This window comes from Paramormyrops kingsleyae, chromosome 19 (assembly GCF_048594095.1).
Source record: "Paramormyrops kingsleyae isolate MSU_618 chromosome 19, PKINGS_0.4, whole genome shotgun sequence".
Classification (NCBI taxonomy): Eukaryota; Metazoa; Chordata; class Actinopteri; order Osteoglossiformes; family Mormyridae; genus Paramormyrops; species Paramormyrops kingsleyae.
Window position 1 is genome coordinate 11,812,800 of NC_132815.1, and position 19,323 is coordinate 11,832,122.

At 49.2% G+C, this 19,323-nt stretch overlaps 1 protein-coding gene across 10 annotated transcripts in view; it reads right to left on the bottom strand.

Annotated features, from left to right (window-relative positions):
- Window positions 1-19,323, bottom strand: part of LOC111856664 (nesprin-1-like) — a 141,326-nt gene that overhangs the window by 48,551 nt on the left and 73,452 nt on the right. For all 10 annotated transcript variants that reach the window (XM_072703134.1, XM_072703135.1, XM_072703138.1 and 7 more), the window contains 21 exons: window positions 19,149-19,316; window positions 18,652-18,828; window positions 18,126-18,269; window positions 17,176-17,301; window positions 16,855-17,031; window positions 15,863-16,128; window positions 13,495-15,655; window positions 12,330-12,667; window positions 11,894-12,038; window positions 11,443-11,661; window positions 9,627-9,907; window positions 9,256-9,421; window positions 8,621-8,776; window positions 8,198-8,350; window positions 7,449-7,631; window positions 7,015-7,152; window positions 6,644-6,829; window positions 5,288-5,410; window positions 3,735-3,917; window positions 3,382-3,525; window positions 598-783 (listed from right to left, as the gene is read on the bottom strand). In XM_072703134.1, coding sequence (XP_072559235.1) covers window positions 598-783; window positions 3,382-3,525; window positions 3,735-3,917; window positions 5,288-5,410; window positions 6,644-6,829; window positions 7,015-7,152; window positions 7,449-7,631; window positions 8,198-8,350; window positions 8,621-8,776; window positions 9,256-9,421; window positions 9,627-9,907; window positions 11,443-11,661; window positions 11,894-12,038; window positions 12,330-12,667; window positions 13,495-15,655; window positions 15,863-16,128; window positions 16,855-17,031; window positions 17,176-17,301; window positions 18,126-18,269; window positions 18,652-18,828; window positions 19,149-19,316 — 5,820 coding nt within the window. The remainder of the gene's footprint in view (window positions 1-597; window positions 784-3,381; window positions 3,526-3,734; window positions 3,918-5,287; window positions 5,411-6,643; window positions 6,830-7,014; window positions 7,153-7,448; window positions 7,632-8,197; window positions 8,351-8,620; window positions 8,777-9,255; window positions 9,422-9,626; window positions 9,908-11,442; window positions 11,662-11,893; window positions 12,039-12,329; window positions 12,668-13,494; window positions 15,656-15,862; window positions 16,129-16,854; window positions 17,032-17,175; window positions 17,302-18,125; window positions 18,270-18,651; window positions 18,829-19,148; window positions 19,317-19,323) is intronic.

Sequence of the window (19,323 nt, forward strand, 5' to 3'; positions counted from 1 at the left end):
GTAGCAGAACACCAGGAACGCGACAGCGGTGCGGCTGGCGGTCACTGTGGCGGTAGCAGCACGCAGGAGGCCGTGACTCTTACTCCTCGCCAGAGTGGTTAGTATCCCCGTGCGAGAGGTGAGGAGAGCGGCACTCTCAAACAGCACGGAAGCCCCGGCCGGTATCTATTGCCGAGATCACAATCGTGGCCGTTGTGTCTCTCGGTGTGAGCCTGCATCCCGCTGCTCGTGCTCGATCAGACCGGCGAGAAAAAGCTCATGCCGTGAATTTAAAATTAAGCCACAAAAAAGCAAGCGAAGTGCCGAATAACGACGGCATCGCGATCCGGCTCTCTGGTTGCTGGGAAACCACCACGTACTCGCAGCCCCAGAGCGTAGCCACGCTGTTGCTGCCACATGATGCAACACCGTGGCAATGAGAATCCTGGTGCGCGGCCGGGGGTCCGTCCCGCTGTAAAAGGACACTGGAACTCGGAGCGGGATACGAGAGCTCGGGGAGGGATAGAGTCCTGGCAGAGGTGCACATCACCGTGTGAAGGGTGAGTAAGAGAGAGAGAGAGAGAGAGAGAGAGAGAGAGAGGGCGGAGGGACTCTTACCATCACCACAGGGGGGGGTGTGGGCAGGGCCTCGGCGTCCAGCTCGTCCAGTCCCTCAGAGAGCCCCTCCACCTCAGCCACGGTCAGCAGCATGGTGGCGTGCTTGGCCTTCACCGTTAGCATGTTGCACTTGGAGTTGAGGGTGGCGATCTGCTCCTGGTAGCCCCGGATCTTCTGGGCCAACTCCTGTCACGGGCACAGAGAGGCCGGGCGGGTGAGAATCAGCCTGAGCCCAACAAAGCCGGGGCCGGATGGCGGGGGGGGCGGGGTGGGGATGGGTTCTGGGCGGGCCTCGGGGCAGAGCGGGTCGCTGCCGTCTCCGCGCCGTCTCTCCAGCGCACGAGGAAGCCAGAGCTCACGTCTCCGCCTCAGAGGCAGCAGCCAATCAGCTCGCAGTGACAGCTGGGACACGCACCATTCCCGGCAGCCCGGCAGCGCCTGCAGTCTCACGCCGCCCGCTGCGTGTTTGGCTCCGCCGGTGAGAGTTGTGTGATCTCAGCACAGCTGCCTAGCCCGACGCAGAAAATACCTCCTCCTGCTCCCCATTTCCTCCCCCTCCCCAGATGCCGAGAAGACTCTTAACAATAGAGCACAGAGGGCCTCGCAAAGGGGGGGGGGCGTGACAGCTCATATTACAGCCTTGCTTCGAGTGGAGCCAGGCCCCGCCCCATTACTCCTCCAGATGGCTAAGCCTCCCCACAAGTGGGTCACGTGACAACTGGAAAGTGAGAAAGCCAAGCGCAGCTCTCCACAGACCTTCGGCGGCATGCGCGTTTCTTGGCAACAGCCAATCAGCGGCCTCGTTACATACCACGTGAAGGTTACTTTTTGAAAACAAACTGGAGAGGATACAGAAAGCACGTATTATTAAAAAAGCGGATAAGGTACATACCTCCCCCATGACTATATAATCGACATAATACACAAGACCAGACCTGCTGAAATGTACCAAGCATAGATCACATTTCCTAATAGAACAATAAATACTGTCAAATTTAACAGTCTGCAAAAGATACTTGTGTGATTCATATAATCGGCAGAACAATTGTGGTTTTAATGTATCCAACACTTAAAGTAATTCTTTGAACATTTCCGTGTTGACAGGTATGAGGAATGCGGAGTGTCTGCTCTCAGCTGGCTCAGGTTCACCGTACGCGACTGAAGGAAAATCTGACAGATAACAGCTTCAGTCTGGGCTCACGTGTGACACCATCTCCACAGCAGAGGTTAAAAACGACACGGAGCGACTGTGCCTACGGCGACTCTGAAGGCAATTTTCTGGATATCGGAGTGAAAAAATTAATTACAATAAAACATTCCACATCTAATTAGCAAAATGAACATTTTACAGTCTAATGTAAAAGTCATGCATCGCTTAATGACGGGAATATGATCTGAGTAATGTGTCGTTAGCCGATTTCATCATTGTGTAAACATTGTAGAGTAAACTTACACAAAACTAGGCGGTAAACCCCTACTATACACCTAGGATACATACTATAGCCTAGTTGATGATAGAAATGCAGTATAGTAAATACATAAACTAGTGATACATTTTATCATTATCAAGTATAATGTGCTGTAGATAATTGTACGCACTATACTTTTATACTACTGGCAGAGGAGTAAGTTTGTTTAAATCAGCATCACCACAAACAATGCGCAGTGAGCAATGTGCTGCGCTACAGCGCTACGACGCTACGACAAATGCGACGTTACTAGGCGAGAGGAAATTTTCAGCTCCATTACAGTATAATCTTATGGGACCACCATCATTACACAGACTGTATTCATATTTACATGTACATATCTTCAATATACAAATGAGTATGGAGTTATTTTAAATTTGAAGTATTGTTATTTTTTACAGTTAGCTCTGCAGTAATTTTCCAGTTAGTAACAGCTACTAACACGCATCAGTAAACTGTAAGCAGTGAAAAATACTTGGACCACAAATTGGTCTTTCACCATCTGTCGTCCAGTTTGCACTTCTTCTCCTTCTGGAAGAGGGTGTGTGCCACCTAGTGGTAAATGGTAGGTATAGACGGCTGGTATATCTGGGTGATCTATAGGCCAGATCAGGTGATCAGATTGTTCTGTGTTTGAAGCTCCCCGCTGACGTCCCATGAAGGCCCGCACCCTAAACATTCCCCCGCATGGCCCGTTTTACCAGTGCAACCGGGACGTGTTGACATCAGCGGTGCAGGTATTTGAGAGAGATTCAGGTGACCCACAAGCATTCCTGGGCAGAGGATCTGAGAGACCGAAACGGCAACCAGCAAGTCTACATAGCTTAAGGCAGAACTGCCGCTTTCGCAGCCGTAAATCAATCAGTCAGCAGACAAGGTGGTGCTTTGACGGCGACGAGCGAGACACTGGTTTATTTAGCTTTCACCCTCAGCATGAACGTAAGGCACAGAGATACGGCCACCGGCACCACTGACCTCCAGGCAGACTTTCAGTCTGTGGGAAACTTAGCGAATTCTCAAAATCACCACAATGCACAAGATTCCACTGCAAGGCAGACTGAACTCCACCTTGCTGCAAAGATGCATGAAAAACTACAAAAGTTGCGAGTGGGAAAGTGAAAGCTTTTAGGCAGCTGTAAAACTCAAAAAAAAAGGGTTCTGTTGTCAGTCCCTGGGGAGGGCGGACATTATCTTTACCTAAGAGACTTTTTTGGAGAGCAGATCTTCATCTGAACAATGCTCATAAGAAAACACGAGCCCGTCCTGGGGCTCACCCAGGAGGACACAGACGCAAGTTTGCTTTGTGGGACGGTACCTCGTGGTGGAGGATCTGGGCCTGCAGCTCCTGGATGTTACTGGTGGAGACGGGTCGGTCTTGAATGACACGGTGCGCTTCCTCGATCAGCCTCTGGAGGTGACGCACTTCCTGCTCGTACTGCTCGTACTGCACCACGGCCTCCTGGGAAACGGCAGCATAACGGAAGGGCAATGGCAGCACAGGAAGTGTGGCGTGGGTGAGAATGAGAGAGCGAGAGCGAAAGAGTAAGACAGAGAGAGAGAAACAGAGAGAGAGAGACTTTGTGTGTAAGCATACGTGAGATTCAGTCATCTACTTGTGGACTTATGGTGTGTGAGTGTGACTCTGTGGTGACGAGTGGTGCCCCCTACCTGCAGAATGTTGCACTGTTGGATGGCAGTGTGCTGCAGCTGGCTGGCCTCCTGTGCCAGAGCCAGGGCAGTGCGGCAGATTGGCAGGCTGGTGACGGCCTCTTCGGGCACACGCAGACCGCTCTGGCACGCCTGCACTGCCTGCACCTGCTGCTTCAGGCCCTCCATGTCTGTGAGCAGGCGCTGTGAGGGCAGGAATACTTCTTATGGCCAAGCCTCCTCACAGTAACACCACGCCTGCTCACAGTAACACACACCCTCACAGTAACACCACACGTCTTCACAATAACACCATACCTCCTCACAGTAACACCACGCCTCCTCACAGTAACACCACACCTCCTCACAGTTACACCACACCTCCTCACAGTAACACCACGCCTCCTCACAGTAACACCACACCTCTTCACAATAACACCATGCCTGTTCACAATAACACCACACCGCCTCACTGTCTCACCACGCCTCCTCAGAATAACGCTATATCCCCTCACAGTAACACCACAATTCCTCACAGTAACACCACACCCCCCCGTAGTAACACTACACCCCCTCACAGTAACACCACACCCCCTCGTAGTAACACTACACCCCCTCACATTAACACTATACCACCTCACAGTAACACTACACCCCCTCACAGTAACACTATAGCCCCTAACAGTAACACCACACCCCCTCGTAGTAACACTACACCCCCTCACAGTAACACCACACCCCCTCGTAGTAACACTACACCCCCTCACAGTAACACTACACCCCCTCACAGTAACACCACACCCCCTCACAGTAACACCACGCCCCCTCGCAGTAACACTGTATCCCCTCACAGTAACACCACACCCCCTCGCTGTCACACCACACCCCCTCACAGTAACACCACACCCCCTCACAGTAACACCACGCCCCCTCGCAGTAACACCGTATCCCCTCACAGTAACACCACACCCCCTCGCTGTCACACCACACCCCCTCACAGTAACACCACGCCCCCTCGCAGTAACACCGTATCCCCTCACAGTAACACCACACCCCCTCACAGTAACACCACACCCCCTCGCTGTCACACCACACCCCCTCACAGTAACACCACGACCCCTCGCAGTAACACTGTATCCCCTCACAGTAACACCACACCCCCTCGCTGTCACACCACACCCCCTCAAAGCAACATCATATCAATGTCAATGTCACCAAACTCCATCATAACAGAACGCCAGATCAATTAAAGTAAATAATCAAAACTTCATTAGCATAAGCACAGTTAGTGTTTCCAAACTGGGCCTAGGTGATACAAAACGTAACACAATCTCTTAACTAGTTCTGATCGATTGAATGACTTCTTACAGATTGAGAGGTATTAACTAACACTTAAATTCTTGAGATGAAGACATAACCCACAACTTCCACAGAATACAAGAACTTATATCTCTGTTATTCTGACTGTGAGAGACTGACATTTACTGAACACTCATCATACTTACCAAAATCAGAACACGCCCCCAAATGTGACTGGATATTCCCTATTTTAAGCAGGAATCCCTGCCCAGTACCTGTCTCTGGGCCAGCTGCTCCTTCAGGCTGAGTCGGGCCAGCTCCGGGGACGTCAGGGTCCCTTGGGCCGATTCCAGGGCCGCTTGCAAGTCCCTCACCTCCAGCTCCAATCTTTCCATATCCTGGGGAGCCGGAAGAGTCACATGACACAGCACACTGAATGAAGCTCTCGGCTGTAATAGTCAGGCTCACCCATTCAGCCTCAGGCTTTTCATGTATCCTTTTACAGATGGTTTATTACACTTCCACTTCAGACAAGCCTGCAGGGATGCTGGGTTTTACTGATATATGAAGAGAAATGGCTACAGAAACTTAAAATTACCCATAATGCTGAGAGGGAAAGGTGAGATGAATGCTTTAAAACTGACATAACTGGCTATGACACAATGCTAACTGGGAAAGGCTGGGCAAATGCTTTAGAACTTACACAATTACCAATGATTCACCATTCTGAGTAGGAAAACTTGCAAACAATGCAATATTATTTAAAAGGAATATAGGGCATAAATGAATACTGCTAGATCTATCTCAAAGAGCTTAGCTGGGTGGTTCTCAGCCTCAAACCGACAGGCAGAATTAGCACCATGCTGCCACTCAGATCCCACATTTCTGCTAGATCTTATTAAGAGATTATGAATAAAACCCAGGACACCTTTTTAATTCACCCTGACTGCCCACAACTTTTGGCAGCGGCAGTATGTGTTAATTCATGGTCATGTGACTCAGACGATGCCTAATACAGCAGATTCTTGAGGAATGTGACTTTGCATAATGAGTGTACAGACAGCTGGGAACAGAATGCTGACTGCATGGTCCAGAATATTATATGTATTGGTGCAGGATGTTCAAAGTGAGGGTCCAGAATGTTGATTATAGGGTGCAAGATGTTTGTCGCAATGTGCAGAATGTTGACTGCAGGGCACAAGACATTGACTGTAAGGTACAGGAAGCTGACAGTACGACGGGAATTCTGAATGTAGAGTTCAGGATACTGACTGTAATGTGCAGGATGCTGACTACAGAGTATATGATGTTGACTATAGAGTCCAGAATGTTGACAGGAAGTTGACAGTAGGGGCCAGTATGTTGACTGTACAATTCAGGATACTGATTGTAGGGTGAAGGATGTTGGCTACAGGGTCCAGGATGTTGACTATAGAGTCTAGAATGTTGACAAAATGCTGACAGTAGGAACTAAAATGCGGAATGTAAGGTGCAGGACGTTGGCTCTGAGGTACAGGATGTTGCTCACAATGGGAACTAGTACATAGACTGGAGGGAGCAGATTAACTGTGAGGATGATTCCCCTGAGATCTCAGGGACCATGTGGACTGACTCTAAGGAGCCAGCGCTACCTTGGCTGCATCCTGCAGGCTCTGAAGCCGTGTCCTGATGTTCTGCTGCAGCTCCTCCGTGTGACGGCCCAGCTCGGACACCTGCTGGTTCATGGCCTCCGTCTGCAGCACCTCCGACAGCAGGGCCGCCCGCTCGGCCATGGTGTCGAGGTTCGTGTGGAGCTCCCGGGACTCCTGCAGCACCAGCTGGTGGCCCAGCCAGAACGAGACCGCGGTCAATCACAGCTCGTCAGACTTCAATGTATCCCGCATGCAGCAAGAAATTGGATCGGCAAGAAACTAGATTTGGAGAAAGTGCTAAGGAAGTCTGTTGAGAGTTAGTTAACGGTTGGCCACTACAATTATGGATATGTGCTCCCTGTAGGACCTACCTGGTAGGTGTTTATCTGGTCCTGCAGCTGAGAGGAGGAGCTCCAGATGAGGCTATCCTTCACCACGGCCTCGGCTCTCTCTGTCCAGGCCATGACAAACTCCAGCATCTCGCTGAACTCGTGTACGTGGGAGGCAGCCTGAGGGCAGATGTGTATTATCATGTATTTATTTATATCAGACCGAAAGAAACATTTCCTCATGCATATAAATGAGCTTCAAAACAGTTGAGTGAAGGCACGGTCATTACATCAGTTCGGCCAAATAAATAAGAGTCTTTTCCTTATGTCATACTTAAGAGCATGCCTTGTGCTGGTTTTTTAATCATTCAGCCAATCATTTCTTTTCTTGCAACCTCAGTTTCTTAAGGACCTCGCCACCAGTTGACCAATTCTCCAACACGCCAGCTCTCTCTGCGGCATCCCGGCCAGCTTACCTTCTTCAGCCGTGCAGTTCTGTAGTCAGCCAGGCGTCCGGTGTGGTGGTGGATCTCCTTCAGCTTGGTGATGGCGTCCTTCAGCTGCTTGGATAACGTCGGGTTCTGCTCACCGAACTCTTGGACGGCGGCATCCAGCTCGGAAAGGCTCCGGCCGCAGCTCTCTAGCTCTTCCTTTAAGGCCTGAGACGAACACGGAACAGACTCTGCTTTGGCTGCTATGTGGACCTTTTCATGCTCATCCCAGGTATCGCAGCAATTACACAGCAGCTGAACAAACTCAAGTTCTTTACAAGATCTCCAGAACAAATCCAGTATCTTCACAAGATCTATTGACCAAACCCAACATAATTACAGGATCTAATGAACAAATCTAATATCTTTACACGATCTACTGAACAAACTCAATATATTTATGTGATCTCCTGAACAAACCCAACATTTTTACATGATCTACTGAACAAACCCAAGATGCTGCCTGAGACTTCAGCCTACATCCTTCAACCAAAAATCAAGTTCATTGAACACTTCCCAGTTGTACTTATTGCTCTGCTATCTCAATATTTCTGCCAGTAAGAGTGGGAATAATGCGAAATAGTGATGAAACTAATGTTGGTAAAACCAAGTCAAACAGTCAAGTGGTGCACGGGGACAATCAACCAGTTTGAAGGTGAGGGATTTCGAAAGAAACCAGCAATTACAATCTTCTTTGCACTTGACCCATTATGTCTCACACACTGCCTGCTCACCTTGGTTTCTTCTTTAGCCTGAGAGATTTCTGGGGCCTTCTCCTTCAGCTTGACAGAGATGATCCTCATCTTCTCCGAGATGTCATGGATCCTGCAGCTGAAGTCCTCCCTGATGTCTTTGGTTCGCTGTATTTCTCGCTCCCTCGTCTGCAGCTGTAAACAAGTAATCCATCAGAAAGCTGAAGTGTATTTTTTAGTGGTTACTCTATCCCCCTTTCATTTACCAGTGTTAAATTCCAACGGGGTTGACCCAGAGACTGAATAAAACTACAAACACACCCGTCAGGGGTTTCAAAATCTAATTTCTAACTATTTTTTCATGAAGATTTCACTCTTCCAATTTCTTTTCATGTTGATGTGCTGAATCACATGATTGGGTCAAAGCAGTAATTTTCCCAGCCAGTAGAGGGCAGTCTGTGGTACCTGCTCCTCCAAGGAGCCCAAGGTCAGCGTCACCTCGGCCAGCTGCATCGAGATCTCAGAGGGAAGGATGGTGTACAGGTCCAGGTACTTGCTCTGTTGCTGCTCCGCAATCCTCTCCACGTTCTGGCGGTGGGAGATCAACTTTCCATGCAGCACCTACAAGACCAAGATTGGCATTTAACACTGTGCTCAGGTCATACGGAGAACATCACCTATAGTGCCTCTATCTGATCTGCCTTCTTTAAATGAAAGCGTCACAGTTTTAATGAACTTTTAATTACTTAATACATCCATCTATCCAACCATCAATCGCAGGGAATAACCCAGGATGAGGTAACAACCCATCACAGTCCTGAATACATCCTCATGTACATGGGCATCTTAGAAAGCACAGGGCACATGGCAGGGAATATTCTGGATGGGATTCCAGTATCTCACAGGGAACACACCCACTCCCACACTATGCACAATTCAGAAAGCTTCCAGAATAGAGCTGCAGTTACATCATTAACTATTAATCACACTGTGATTCTTCATCCTGAGCATTTTAATGACTGTGCATCAGCTCCAGCCCCTTTTCTGACACAGAGAAGCAAAGCTAGCACAGATGTATGGATGCAGGCCGGCAGCAGCACCTCCAGCTCCTGCAGCATGGAGCCCTCGTCAGTCGCCAGGCCAGGCAGCAGGCCCTGCGTGTCCTGGATCCAGGACTTCACCAGGCCCAGCTCACGCTCCACCTCCTCACGTTCCTGCAGCTCCTGCTGCACCTGGGCCCTGGTCCTTCGCACCTGCTGCAGGAGGCTGGAGACAGGACAGGCCATTATCAATGTTTAGCACACTGATCCTGGGGGTCGGGATTTGAACTCAACACCCTGCGATGCTCCAGTTTCTACATTCCAAAGCATTATTATTAGTACTTAGCAAGGTGGTGATCGGTGTGGCATGTGACGTGACCGAGGTAATGCTCAGCCCTCTAAATGGGCCACTGTCACAGGTGATTGCCCACCTGTCATATCGCTCCTGCATGGCCCGGATCTCCAGCAAGCTGGGCAGCTCATCCTCGCCGGACAGGGGCGTGGACACGGGCGTGGTCGGGGGCGTGGCCCTGGGCAGGCTGAGAGCATACTGGCGCAGCAGGGCGAGGGCGGAGTGCTCCCGCTCCACCTCCTGCGCGAAGGAGTCGTGGTACTCCAGCAGCGTCTGCAGGCCTGCCTTGGAGGCCTTCTCCACGGAGCCGTCGGGCACGCGGCTCTGAAGATCCTCTGCCACCACCAGCACTTTCTCCATCTAGGCCAAGGACACACAGACTTAAACATGTACACAGCACAGCAACCTCACACACACATAAACACACATACGCACACACACAGTCCACTACTCATATCTTTGTGGGGACTGTCTATTCATTTCTATGGGCAAAACCCTAATGCCAGCAATGACAACCTTAACCCCTTAACCCTACCCAGCAAATAAAATACAAGTCGTTTTGCCATTTTTAGTTGTTTGATTGCAGTCACAGACTTTTATATAAATTAATTTCTCTTTGTGGGACCTGAAACAATGCAACCCACAACATCAAAATAACAGGTTTTTATCACATTGGGGGGATACTAGGTCCCCACAATATAATACATACATAACCCCCCCCACAACCTGCAGATATACCAGCACAGTGAGGAAGCTGGGTGTCTTCACACACTGCGGATGTTAAGCATCTCTGTGCCCCAAGAACACATCCCTACAGCTCCACATTCATGTTAAGTCAAATTTTCCAGTCTGTTTGCGTACCGTGCATCAGCTAAGTCATATTTCACACTTACCATGACCAACACGGCATGCAGACAATGTAACTGGCAGGCTGGTAACTAAGTCGGCTTTATTTAAAAAAATGTTCCACTGAAGTCAATGTTAAATGACATTGTAAATACAGATACTGCATCTGAGAGGCTGCCACTAAGTTACATGACTGTTTAGGCGTCATGCCATGATCTCATTTCCTCTGAATGTCACAGGAAGCCTGTGGGAACTCTGGAGCCGCTTGTGCAATGTTTTTCCCAACCCGAGCTTCCATTACATCATGCATTTCATGATGGGGGGACATGATCCAGGTCTATAAGATTCTAACAGGTCTGGATGCTGTTCAGCCAAATGGCTATTTCAATATTAGTTTAAATACTAGAACTCGTGGTCATAAGTGGAAATTAGTGGGAGAACATTTTAAAACAAATTTGAGGAAGCACTTCTTTACACAGCGTGTAGTTAGAGTGTGGAATAGTCTTCCTGCTAGTGTAGCGGAAGCTAAAACCCTGGATTCCTTTAAATCAGAGCTAGATAAGATTTTAACAACTCTGAGCTATTAGTTAAGTTCTCCCCAAACGAGCTTGATGGGCTGATTGGCCCCCTCTCGTTTGTAAATTTCTTATGTTCTTATGAGGTTTTGTGTTGCTTTCGGGTTCCTGAAAGCTAGGCTAAGCTAACATTAAGAAAACACCTTGGCAAGGAACCACATTTTCGTAGAAAGTTTATTGCAGATAAGAAGAAAAAACGCAATCTGTGATGCACTGCAGATATAAGAGTAACAGATTTTGTGTATAAGGATTCTGTTGTTAACCTTAAAGAATCGCAAAGGGACATCACTCCATCACAAAGAACACACACACGGTGGGCTGGATTTGACCTTTGAACCCAGGAAGTGGAAGGCAACAGTGTTACACACCAAGCCACCATGCCTCTCTTAACAAACATGCTAAAGGCAGTACTGTCTATGGTATATGACCAAGCCACCATGATGGCACAAGGCCAGGCTGCCCCCAAATGAGTACCTTCTCCCGGAAGTTCCTCCACTCGTGTGCCGTGGCCTCCAGGATCTTCTCCTGGCCTCGCGCCACGGTACGCAGCCGCGTCCAGCGTTGCCTCGCCGCCGCCACCGACCGGCCGATGGCGGCCCTGCTGGCATCGCTGGCAACACGAGCTAGCATGGCCGCACGCTCCTCCAGACCGACCAGCCCGTCCTGGAAGCTGTTCACCACCAGCACCAATGCCTGCAGTGGAGATGACGAGCTCAGATATTATCTCCGTCCTGTGAAGTCCTGAGCAGACATGGCTTCTTATCTATTTATAATAATATGGACTTTAAAAATAATAATAATAATAATAATAATAAATTCTGGTTAAATGTTTTTCATTTAACAACGCATTTCCTTCCTGGAACAAGACACGTGAAAATCATAGATCACCAATCTCCAAAGCTTCCTGTCTCAGTAATAGTCCCACCTTGTGCTCTTGCAGCTTGTCCTCTGCCTCCTGCCAGGTGGCAGCTTTGGCCGTGGAGAACTCCGCTAGCTTCAGCTCTGCCTCGTTCATCTGGCCGACCACCTCCTGCCTGGCGTCCTGGTAGGTCCTCCACTGAGCTACACAGCTGAGGACAACACAGGAGTCAGAGACTGTCGCTCTACTAAGGGGACCCCACCAACAGCCTGACATTCTGGCTCCATAAAACCCTGATGATCTCTAGTTAATTTCACCATTCCCCACATGACTGCGTCTGTGCTTTCTCTGGTTCCAGCACCTACAGCTTAGCACGTCTCCATTAGATAATCTTCTCTGTATAAAATGGCTTTTCAATATGCCGAAGTGTAATTTCAATCCACGTCACTTTCCGTTTTCGTAGGCAACAAATGATCTTCAAGTTTCTTGAAGCATCCCTAACCTGTTCAAGACGTCCAAGTGATCCTGCAGCTGGGCATTGATCTCCTCTCCCCTCTGCTGTGCCACTGCTGCCTTCTGCCTCAGCAGCTCGCTGGCCCCGGGGCCGACTAGGGACTCCAACCGGACAGCCAGTACCTCCAACTCCTCCAGGCGGCCCAAGAAGCCGTGCTCGGCCGCCGCGACTTCCGCTTGCCGCTGAAGGGCCTCCTCGCAGCTCTCCACATCTACCCCGAGGCTGGCCTCGTTCAGCAGGGCCTGGGCCTCGTCCAGCCACCCGCTGGCGGCCTGCATGGCTGAGTGGTGCTCCTGACATAGCGCTGCAACCTGCTTCAGCGTGGCCTGCGCAGGGGAAGAACTGAGCTTATGGCCGGAAAGTTCCAGAACAGGATGGTCAGTTGCTCAGTCGACAGGTACTTTATTCCTAAGCTATTTCGGTATTTTACAGTTTTACCCATTTATACTTTGGTATCTCAGTATTTGAAGTTTACACATTACCATGTTCAAAAGTTTCATTCATGGATTTATAGCTTGAAACTTAGTTTAAACTGATCCGGTAGGCTTGGGTGGTATGACAGTATTACGGTATAGCCCAGTATTTAGAAATCCTGATGGTATTATTTTTAATACCATAAAAAATACAGACGCTCCTCTTTCTATGAAACTGATGTATTGTGTTGCACGGTGTTAGTGGTGATTGAAGACTCATCGAAGGTTAAAAAAAATAAAAACATAAGTTAATGAATAACGTGCATGCGTAGGTGAATGCCACAAAAACTTAAATGCGCCGTGAATGCACCGTAAACTGTTGCAGCCTGCACAGCATACGTGAAACCTAGCGCACATGATCTTCTAACTCTTCAAGAAGAACTAGTGCACGTGATCTTCAACAAGAAGTTGCCACCTAATGAGACCGTTTAGACTATCGCCGATTCCGTAGTTTAAAGTAGTTTGTCATGTATACGGCATACGAGGGTGAAAAGTCTAGAAGGTATGACGGTATAAAAAAATTATACCACACAAACCTATGATGCAGTTAATATCAAGATACCTAAATTAAAACATTTATTCAAGAAGGATAACAATGATCAATAAATGAATAATTCAAGATGGGACTCCAACCACTTAACACTTCGAATGACATGGTCAGTCTGATTACTGAGCCTCACCTGCTTATCACGAATTTCTTGTTGGACTTCCCCCTCCATCCTTGCTATCTCCACCAGACTATCATCCACGTAAGGAGGCACCAGCTCATTGACACTGTTGTACTTCTGCTTCTCCCTGCTGCTCAGGGCAGCCACAATCTTCATCCTGGACTGTACCTCCTCCTGCACCATCTGCTGCTTTCTTATCTCTTCCTGCACCTTCTGTACTTTCATCTCCCGGACCATAGTTACATCTAAGTTGTCCTTTACTTGCTGGAGCCAGTCCAGGGTCCTTCTCACCTCTGCTTGAAAATCTGCACTCTCCACGAAGCGGTTCTCACATTCCGTAATCCGTTCTCCTACCGTCGACTGGAGGAGCTGCAGCTGTTCCTGCCACGTGTTTGCCTGCAGTCTACAGGCTTGGTGCTCGGCCTGGTCCAGGTGAGGGGTGAGAGTCTCCATCAGCTCCACAACCCTCTTTAAGATAGAGCCAGCGCCCTGGAGACTTCCTGTCAGGGCGTGGAAGTTCTTCAGTCTTTCCTCCCCCGGCTGAGTTTCAGCACTAACTTTGGCCAGCTGGTCTTTTGCAGCCTTTATCTCAGAGTCCAACTGCATGGCAAGAACTTTGTGCTCTTCAAAACATTCCAGTGTGCTGTCCAAACGTGCCACTCTCTGTTCGACAAGCCTCTTCAGTCCATTGTGAAGACTCACCAACTGGGCCATCTCCTCGGGCCTCCAGGGCTGACCCGTGCTGCGGAAGCCCTCTTTCTTCTGGTTCAGCTCATTGACGGCTAGGCTCAGGTCTGCCAAGTCACTAAGGAGAGACCTATAATCATCCCGAAGCTGGGCGATGTCTTCTGCCTTCAAGCCTACCGGTTGCTTCCCCAAGAATATGAACTGGTCCTCAAGTTCCTTCAATGCCTTGTGTGTCACTTCAATGAAGGATGCATAGTCCTTGCGGGAAAGAATGGCCTGCTGGATTTTTTCCCGTTTTTCTTTAGCCAAAGCTAAAATGTTATTGTACTGCTGTGGGAGAGCATTGAGCTTTTCATCCAGGTAACAGTGGTCGACCTCGTTAAGAGTGGGGAGTATCTCCTGCCCGGCTCTCTGGACGATGAGCAGAAGATTCTCATATTCTGTGGCCTGCTCCAGTATCTGCTGATATTTCACAAGCTGCACGTGCAGCTCCGCGTCACCGTTCATGAGGTTAATTTCGGGAAACGTCACAATATCTGCCTGTTTCAGCCATTGGCAGGTTTTATCCAGATCCACCTTGAAGTACTTTCTGGACACGAGCATCTTCTCGAGCTCTTGCAACCTTTGGGTACACTTCTGCAGCGCCATCTCGAAGACATTCTGCAGCTCCTGCAGCTTCGCCGTGATCTCCACCTTCTCATCCTCAGTGGCATCCTTTATCAAATCCCGTCCCTGGGACCAGAGGGAGGTGAGCTCACTTTGGTAGGCCCTGAGGCTGCTCTGGACACCGCGACACACCCTGACCTGTTTGCTAAGGTCATCGGGCAGAAGGGCTATGTGATCCTCAGCTAATGCCTTTCTCTCATTCTGCTGGACCCAGGTGGTGGCCTGGCCCACGGCTAGCAGAAACTGTGTTCTCTCTGTAAACGCTTTGCTCAGATACTTCCTCCGCTGGACCACCTTTGCACTCAGGCTTTCCACCTCAGCCTGAGTGTCCGAGATGAGCTGCTGTAGTCGCTGACGTTCGTTCAGGCCCAAATGGGCCAGCACTCTGTCCGCGTCTGATACAGCCTGGACTAGCAGCAGCTGCTTGGCCTCCAGCTCGCTGCAGACGCTAAGGTGGTCAAAGAGGAAGCTCTGAGCCAGCTCGGGGGGTGGGCTCATCTTCATGGCTTGGGACAGGGCCGGTTGCTGCTCTTCTGCCCACTCCCGGGCCTCCCTCAGCCTGGACTCCACCTGGTTCATGTCCTCCAGGGTGAGGGCAGATTCCTGAATCTTCTTCTCAATGAGGCCCTCCAGCTGGGCCCAGCGCTGCTCAAAATGGCTGACCTGCTCCTTTACCAGCTCCTTGTCATCCAGATTCAGCCGCTGGATGACCCTCTGCCTGTGCTCCTTAAGTTCATCCAGAGTGCTCCTCTGGTCCTCCAGGGTCAACGCCAGCTTCTTCAGAGCCTCTAGATGATCTGAAGAACTCTCAGTGTCCGTCCTGAAAAGCAAGCACACAACCAAGATCTAATTCAGAAGAAGGCAAGAAAGAGAAATGAAAAATCAGCAATGTAAAAAATTAGAAATGTGACACAGAATCCATGCGGATGAAATGGTTCCATCACCACCTAACATAGCCTATTTTAGCAGGGGAAGAATGACGCCACCATTAAAATAACTGTCGATGAAAATGAATCTGTGAGCTCACCTGGCCAGGTTGTCCCACTGCTTGGACACCTGCTCAAACAGCAGCTCCACAGTGTTGATGCAGTTATGGTAGTCCTGTGTCCTCCTCAGATCCTGCTCTGTTTGGCCCAGCTGCTCGTCGGCCTGCTCACACAGCTCCAGCCAGGTGCAGCTGAGCCGCTCCACCTCCACATGCTCTGGCGAGTTTAGCCCCTCTGTCAGCCGGCTCACTTTCTCCGTCATCCGAGCCAGGGTGCTCTGCTCCTCCTGTAGCCGCAGGCGGAACTCCTGTAGGGCAGAGGGGTGACTGTAGCTGGGGCAGCAAAGCTGTGGCTGACATTACAACTGAATACAATTCTGGCCAACTCGGCAATGCCTTGCTTATTATGACGCAATCAGTATAATCCGAATATCATGAATTGCCCCAATGGAAAGGAATCTTTGGAAGGAAAAGTCTCCTACAGCCTCTGTCTCGCGGGAGTTCTACGTACACAGAAATATTCTGAGGGTAGAACGAAAAATGATTGGTTCAGAGAGATAACCAATCAGATTGTAGAGGAGGTGGGTCCACACCCAGGCGTGACACATCACGCATAACTACTGGCAATTTTGCAACTCTAATTAACCTCAGCATGTTTTTGGACTGTGGGGGGAAACCAGAGTACCTGGAGGAAACCCCACAACTCCACATGGAGAACATACAAACTCACACTACATACATGGAACCGCGGCAGAGACTCAAACCCCGGTCCCAGAGGAGTGATGGAAAAGTGCTAACCACTGCACCATCGTGCCAGTCCCGCTATAGAACTTTCAGTTCCTTATTTTTTACATATTTATTATTTTGTTACTTTTATGTCTTTATTTTTTCATAATATTTATTATGGCAAAGTTCACCACCTTTCATTTCACTACAGGTAATAGCTGTAAAAGTCTGACTTGCATGCGACAAAGAAAACCCTTGAATCCCTTGAACTGAGCCTTGGGTTCTTATAAGGTAAAGCCGACCAGTACCTGCGTCTGAACCACCACGTTCTCGGCGATCTTTATTTCCAGCTCGGCCGGCCTTCTGCTGAGGTTCTGCAGCTGCTGCTCCATGTCCTGGAAGTGAGTTTCCAGCTCAGATCTCTGCTCCTTGATCTCCTTCCAGCTCTCAGCCAGGTCCTGGGAGTCAGACATCCTCTTCTCTATCTGGAAAGGGAGTCACAGCGGGTCTGAGCTACGCTTGTGCCGGAGGACCGTGTGCAGATCTTGAGGTAGACCTCTGGAAGACGTCCCGTGGAACGAGGCCGTCGGTTCCACGATGAACGGCTGGACGTCGGGCTGCTGGCTCACCATGAGCTTGACCTGCTGGATCTTGGCTGCTGTGTCTCTCACCGCTTGGTCAGACAGGTCGCAGACCGAGCAGACCAGGTCCAGGTAGGTGCTGCCCTGTTCCTGGAGAGCTCTGTCATGCTTCACCTACGCAGGTAGCAATATATCAATCACTCAATCAATCAATAAAAGTACAAGCATACAGATATACTATGCAGTGAAATGTTTGCGTAGTTCTAAGACTGAACAGGAAATGTATAAAGTATAAAGAGACAAGACATTAAATGATAAACAAAAACAACAGTCATAAATATCACAAATATGCAATATTCATTCAATCGCACATTTACTTTTTTTCTTATCTATACAGATTTGATGAACAGGATCTTTACTTTTTGCTGAATCAGTAAAAATCGTCAACTGACTAATTAATGCTGCCAGGATTTTTGCTTATAAGCTTCAGACTGAGAAGTTTGTCATTAAAAAGGTAAGATATAAAGCCTTAGATTGCTTGTTCCTTTCTTGAGTGAGATTATTACCTGTCATTGGTTACATCACTACTTCCCATTGGATTGTGGGAGAATGAGACAAATAGTGGCTGGCAGTGCCTAACAATCGCTCATTGGAAATTTACTTACACAAAAATGTTCTGGGGGCAGAACGAAAAATGATTGGTTCAGAGAGATAACCAATCAGATTGTAGATGAGGTGGGTCCAAGCAACTAGAGTAGGTGTGACCAGCCAATCAGATATCTTGCCCCATTTTTGTGCAAGTAAAATTCCCACAACCCTAAGAATCACACTTATTTTCTTCCATTTGCTAAAACCAAAACTCATATTCCACAAACTTTAAATAATATGATAAATAGCTTGTGTCACAAATGCAAATGTCATAAAATAATATTATCCTGAGGCAAAGTTCATTTATCATGTGACTTTGGTCTGCTCCTGTTCAGCTGGAGGTGGCTGACCTGCTGCAGCGCCTCCTGCAGGCTGACGGGGGCCTGTGCATGCCGTAGCTCCTTCTGCACCGAGGCCAGCCAGGTCTGACATTGCTGCAAGGTGTCCTTATGGCTCACGTGCTTCTGGAGCTCGCGGTCCAGGCTCTGGTACACCTACACACACACACACACACACACAAACACACACAAAAAACAGACCAAGTACTTGTCACTTCTTAGCACTTGCTGCTGGAAATCAGGATCTGTCCAGATGAAGACTTGGAATGTATCATCTGGAGAATTTACAATGGACCACCTGGCTGGACTGGTCTACAATTGAACATCTGCAGAGCGTATTCACAACCACAGAAAGTAATGCAGGATTTAATGCCAGCCTACACACTCACACTGAAAGTGATACCATTCGGCACCATAAAGCAGGATGTAATACCAATCTGTTACATTATGGGTAGTGAGCATATGGCTGTGAAGCTGTTTTTCATAAGAATGGCCCAGCGGATGGGGTGTGGGGGGTGCCTGTTGTTGGAGCACCCACCCGCTGGGCGGTGCTGCAGATGGCTGAGTAGCTGTCCCGCGTGCCCTGCTGGTGCGCATGGACCTGCTGCCGGACCTTGGCCTGCAGATGGTCGCTGCAGCTGGCCACCAGGTCGTCCCCTAGCTCCTTCAGGCTGCTCAAGCGCTCCTCGAAACCAGCAATCTCCTCCATAATGGCCTACATGGAGAAGAAGATGGGGCTGGGGATTAATGCGGGGACTGGAGGCTGGCTGTGCTGAGAGGGAACGAGTTTTTTGGCAAGCCAACCTTAACTCGCCTATTAAGTAACTTCCTGAAGAGATCTGAGGTATAAATAGAGAACTGAAGAAGCACAGACGTAGAACTGAATGACTTTTATAAAGCAAACACAAAATGTATTCATCTTGCTGTCCCTCTCTCAGCAGCCAATAAGATCCAAGGATTTTCATGCATCGGGATTGGTCATTCATGACCGGATGGGTGGTCACATGGGTACGCATTCAGCCAACTGGGCGTCACCTTGTGCGCGGCCAGCTGCTGCGTGGCCCCCTCCATGCTGCCGCTCTGGGCGGGGTCGAACGCCACCATGCGGCTTGACATCTGCAGCAGCCACCTCTCCACCTCCTGCAGCTCCAGGTTGTAAGTCTCATGTTCCTTCACCTGCTCCGCCAGGCCGGCCACGTGGGCCTAGCGC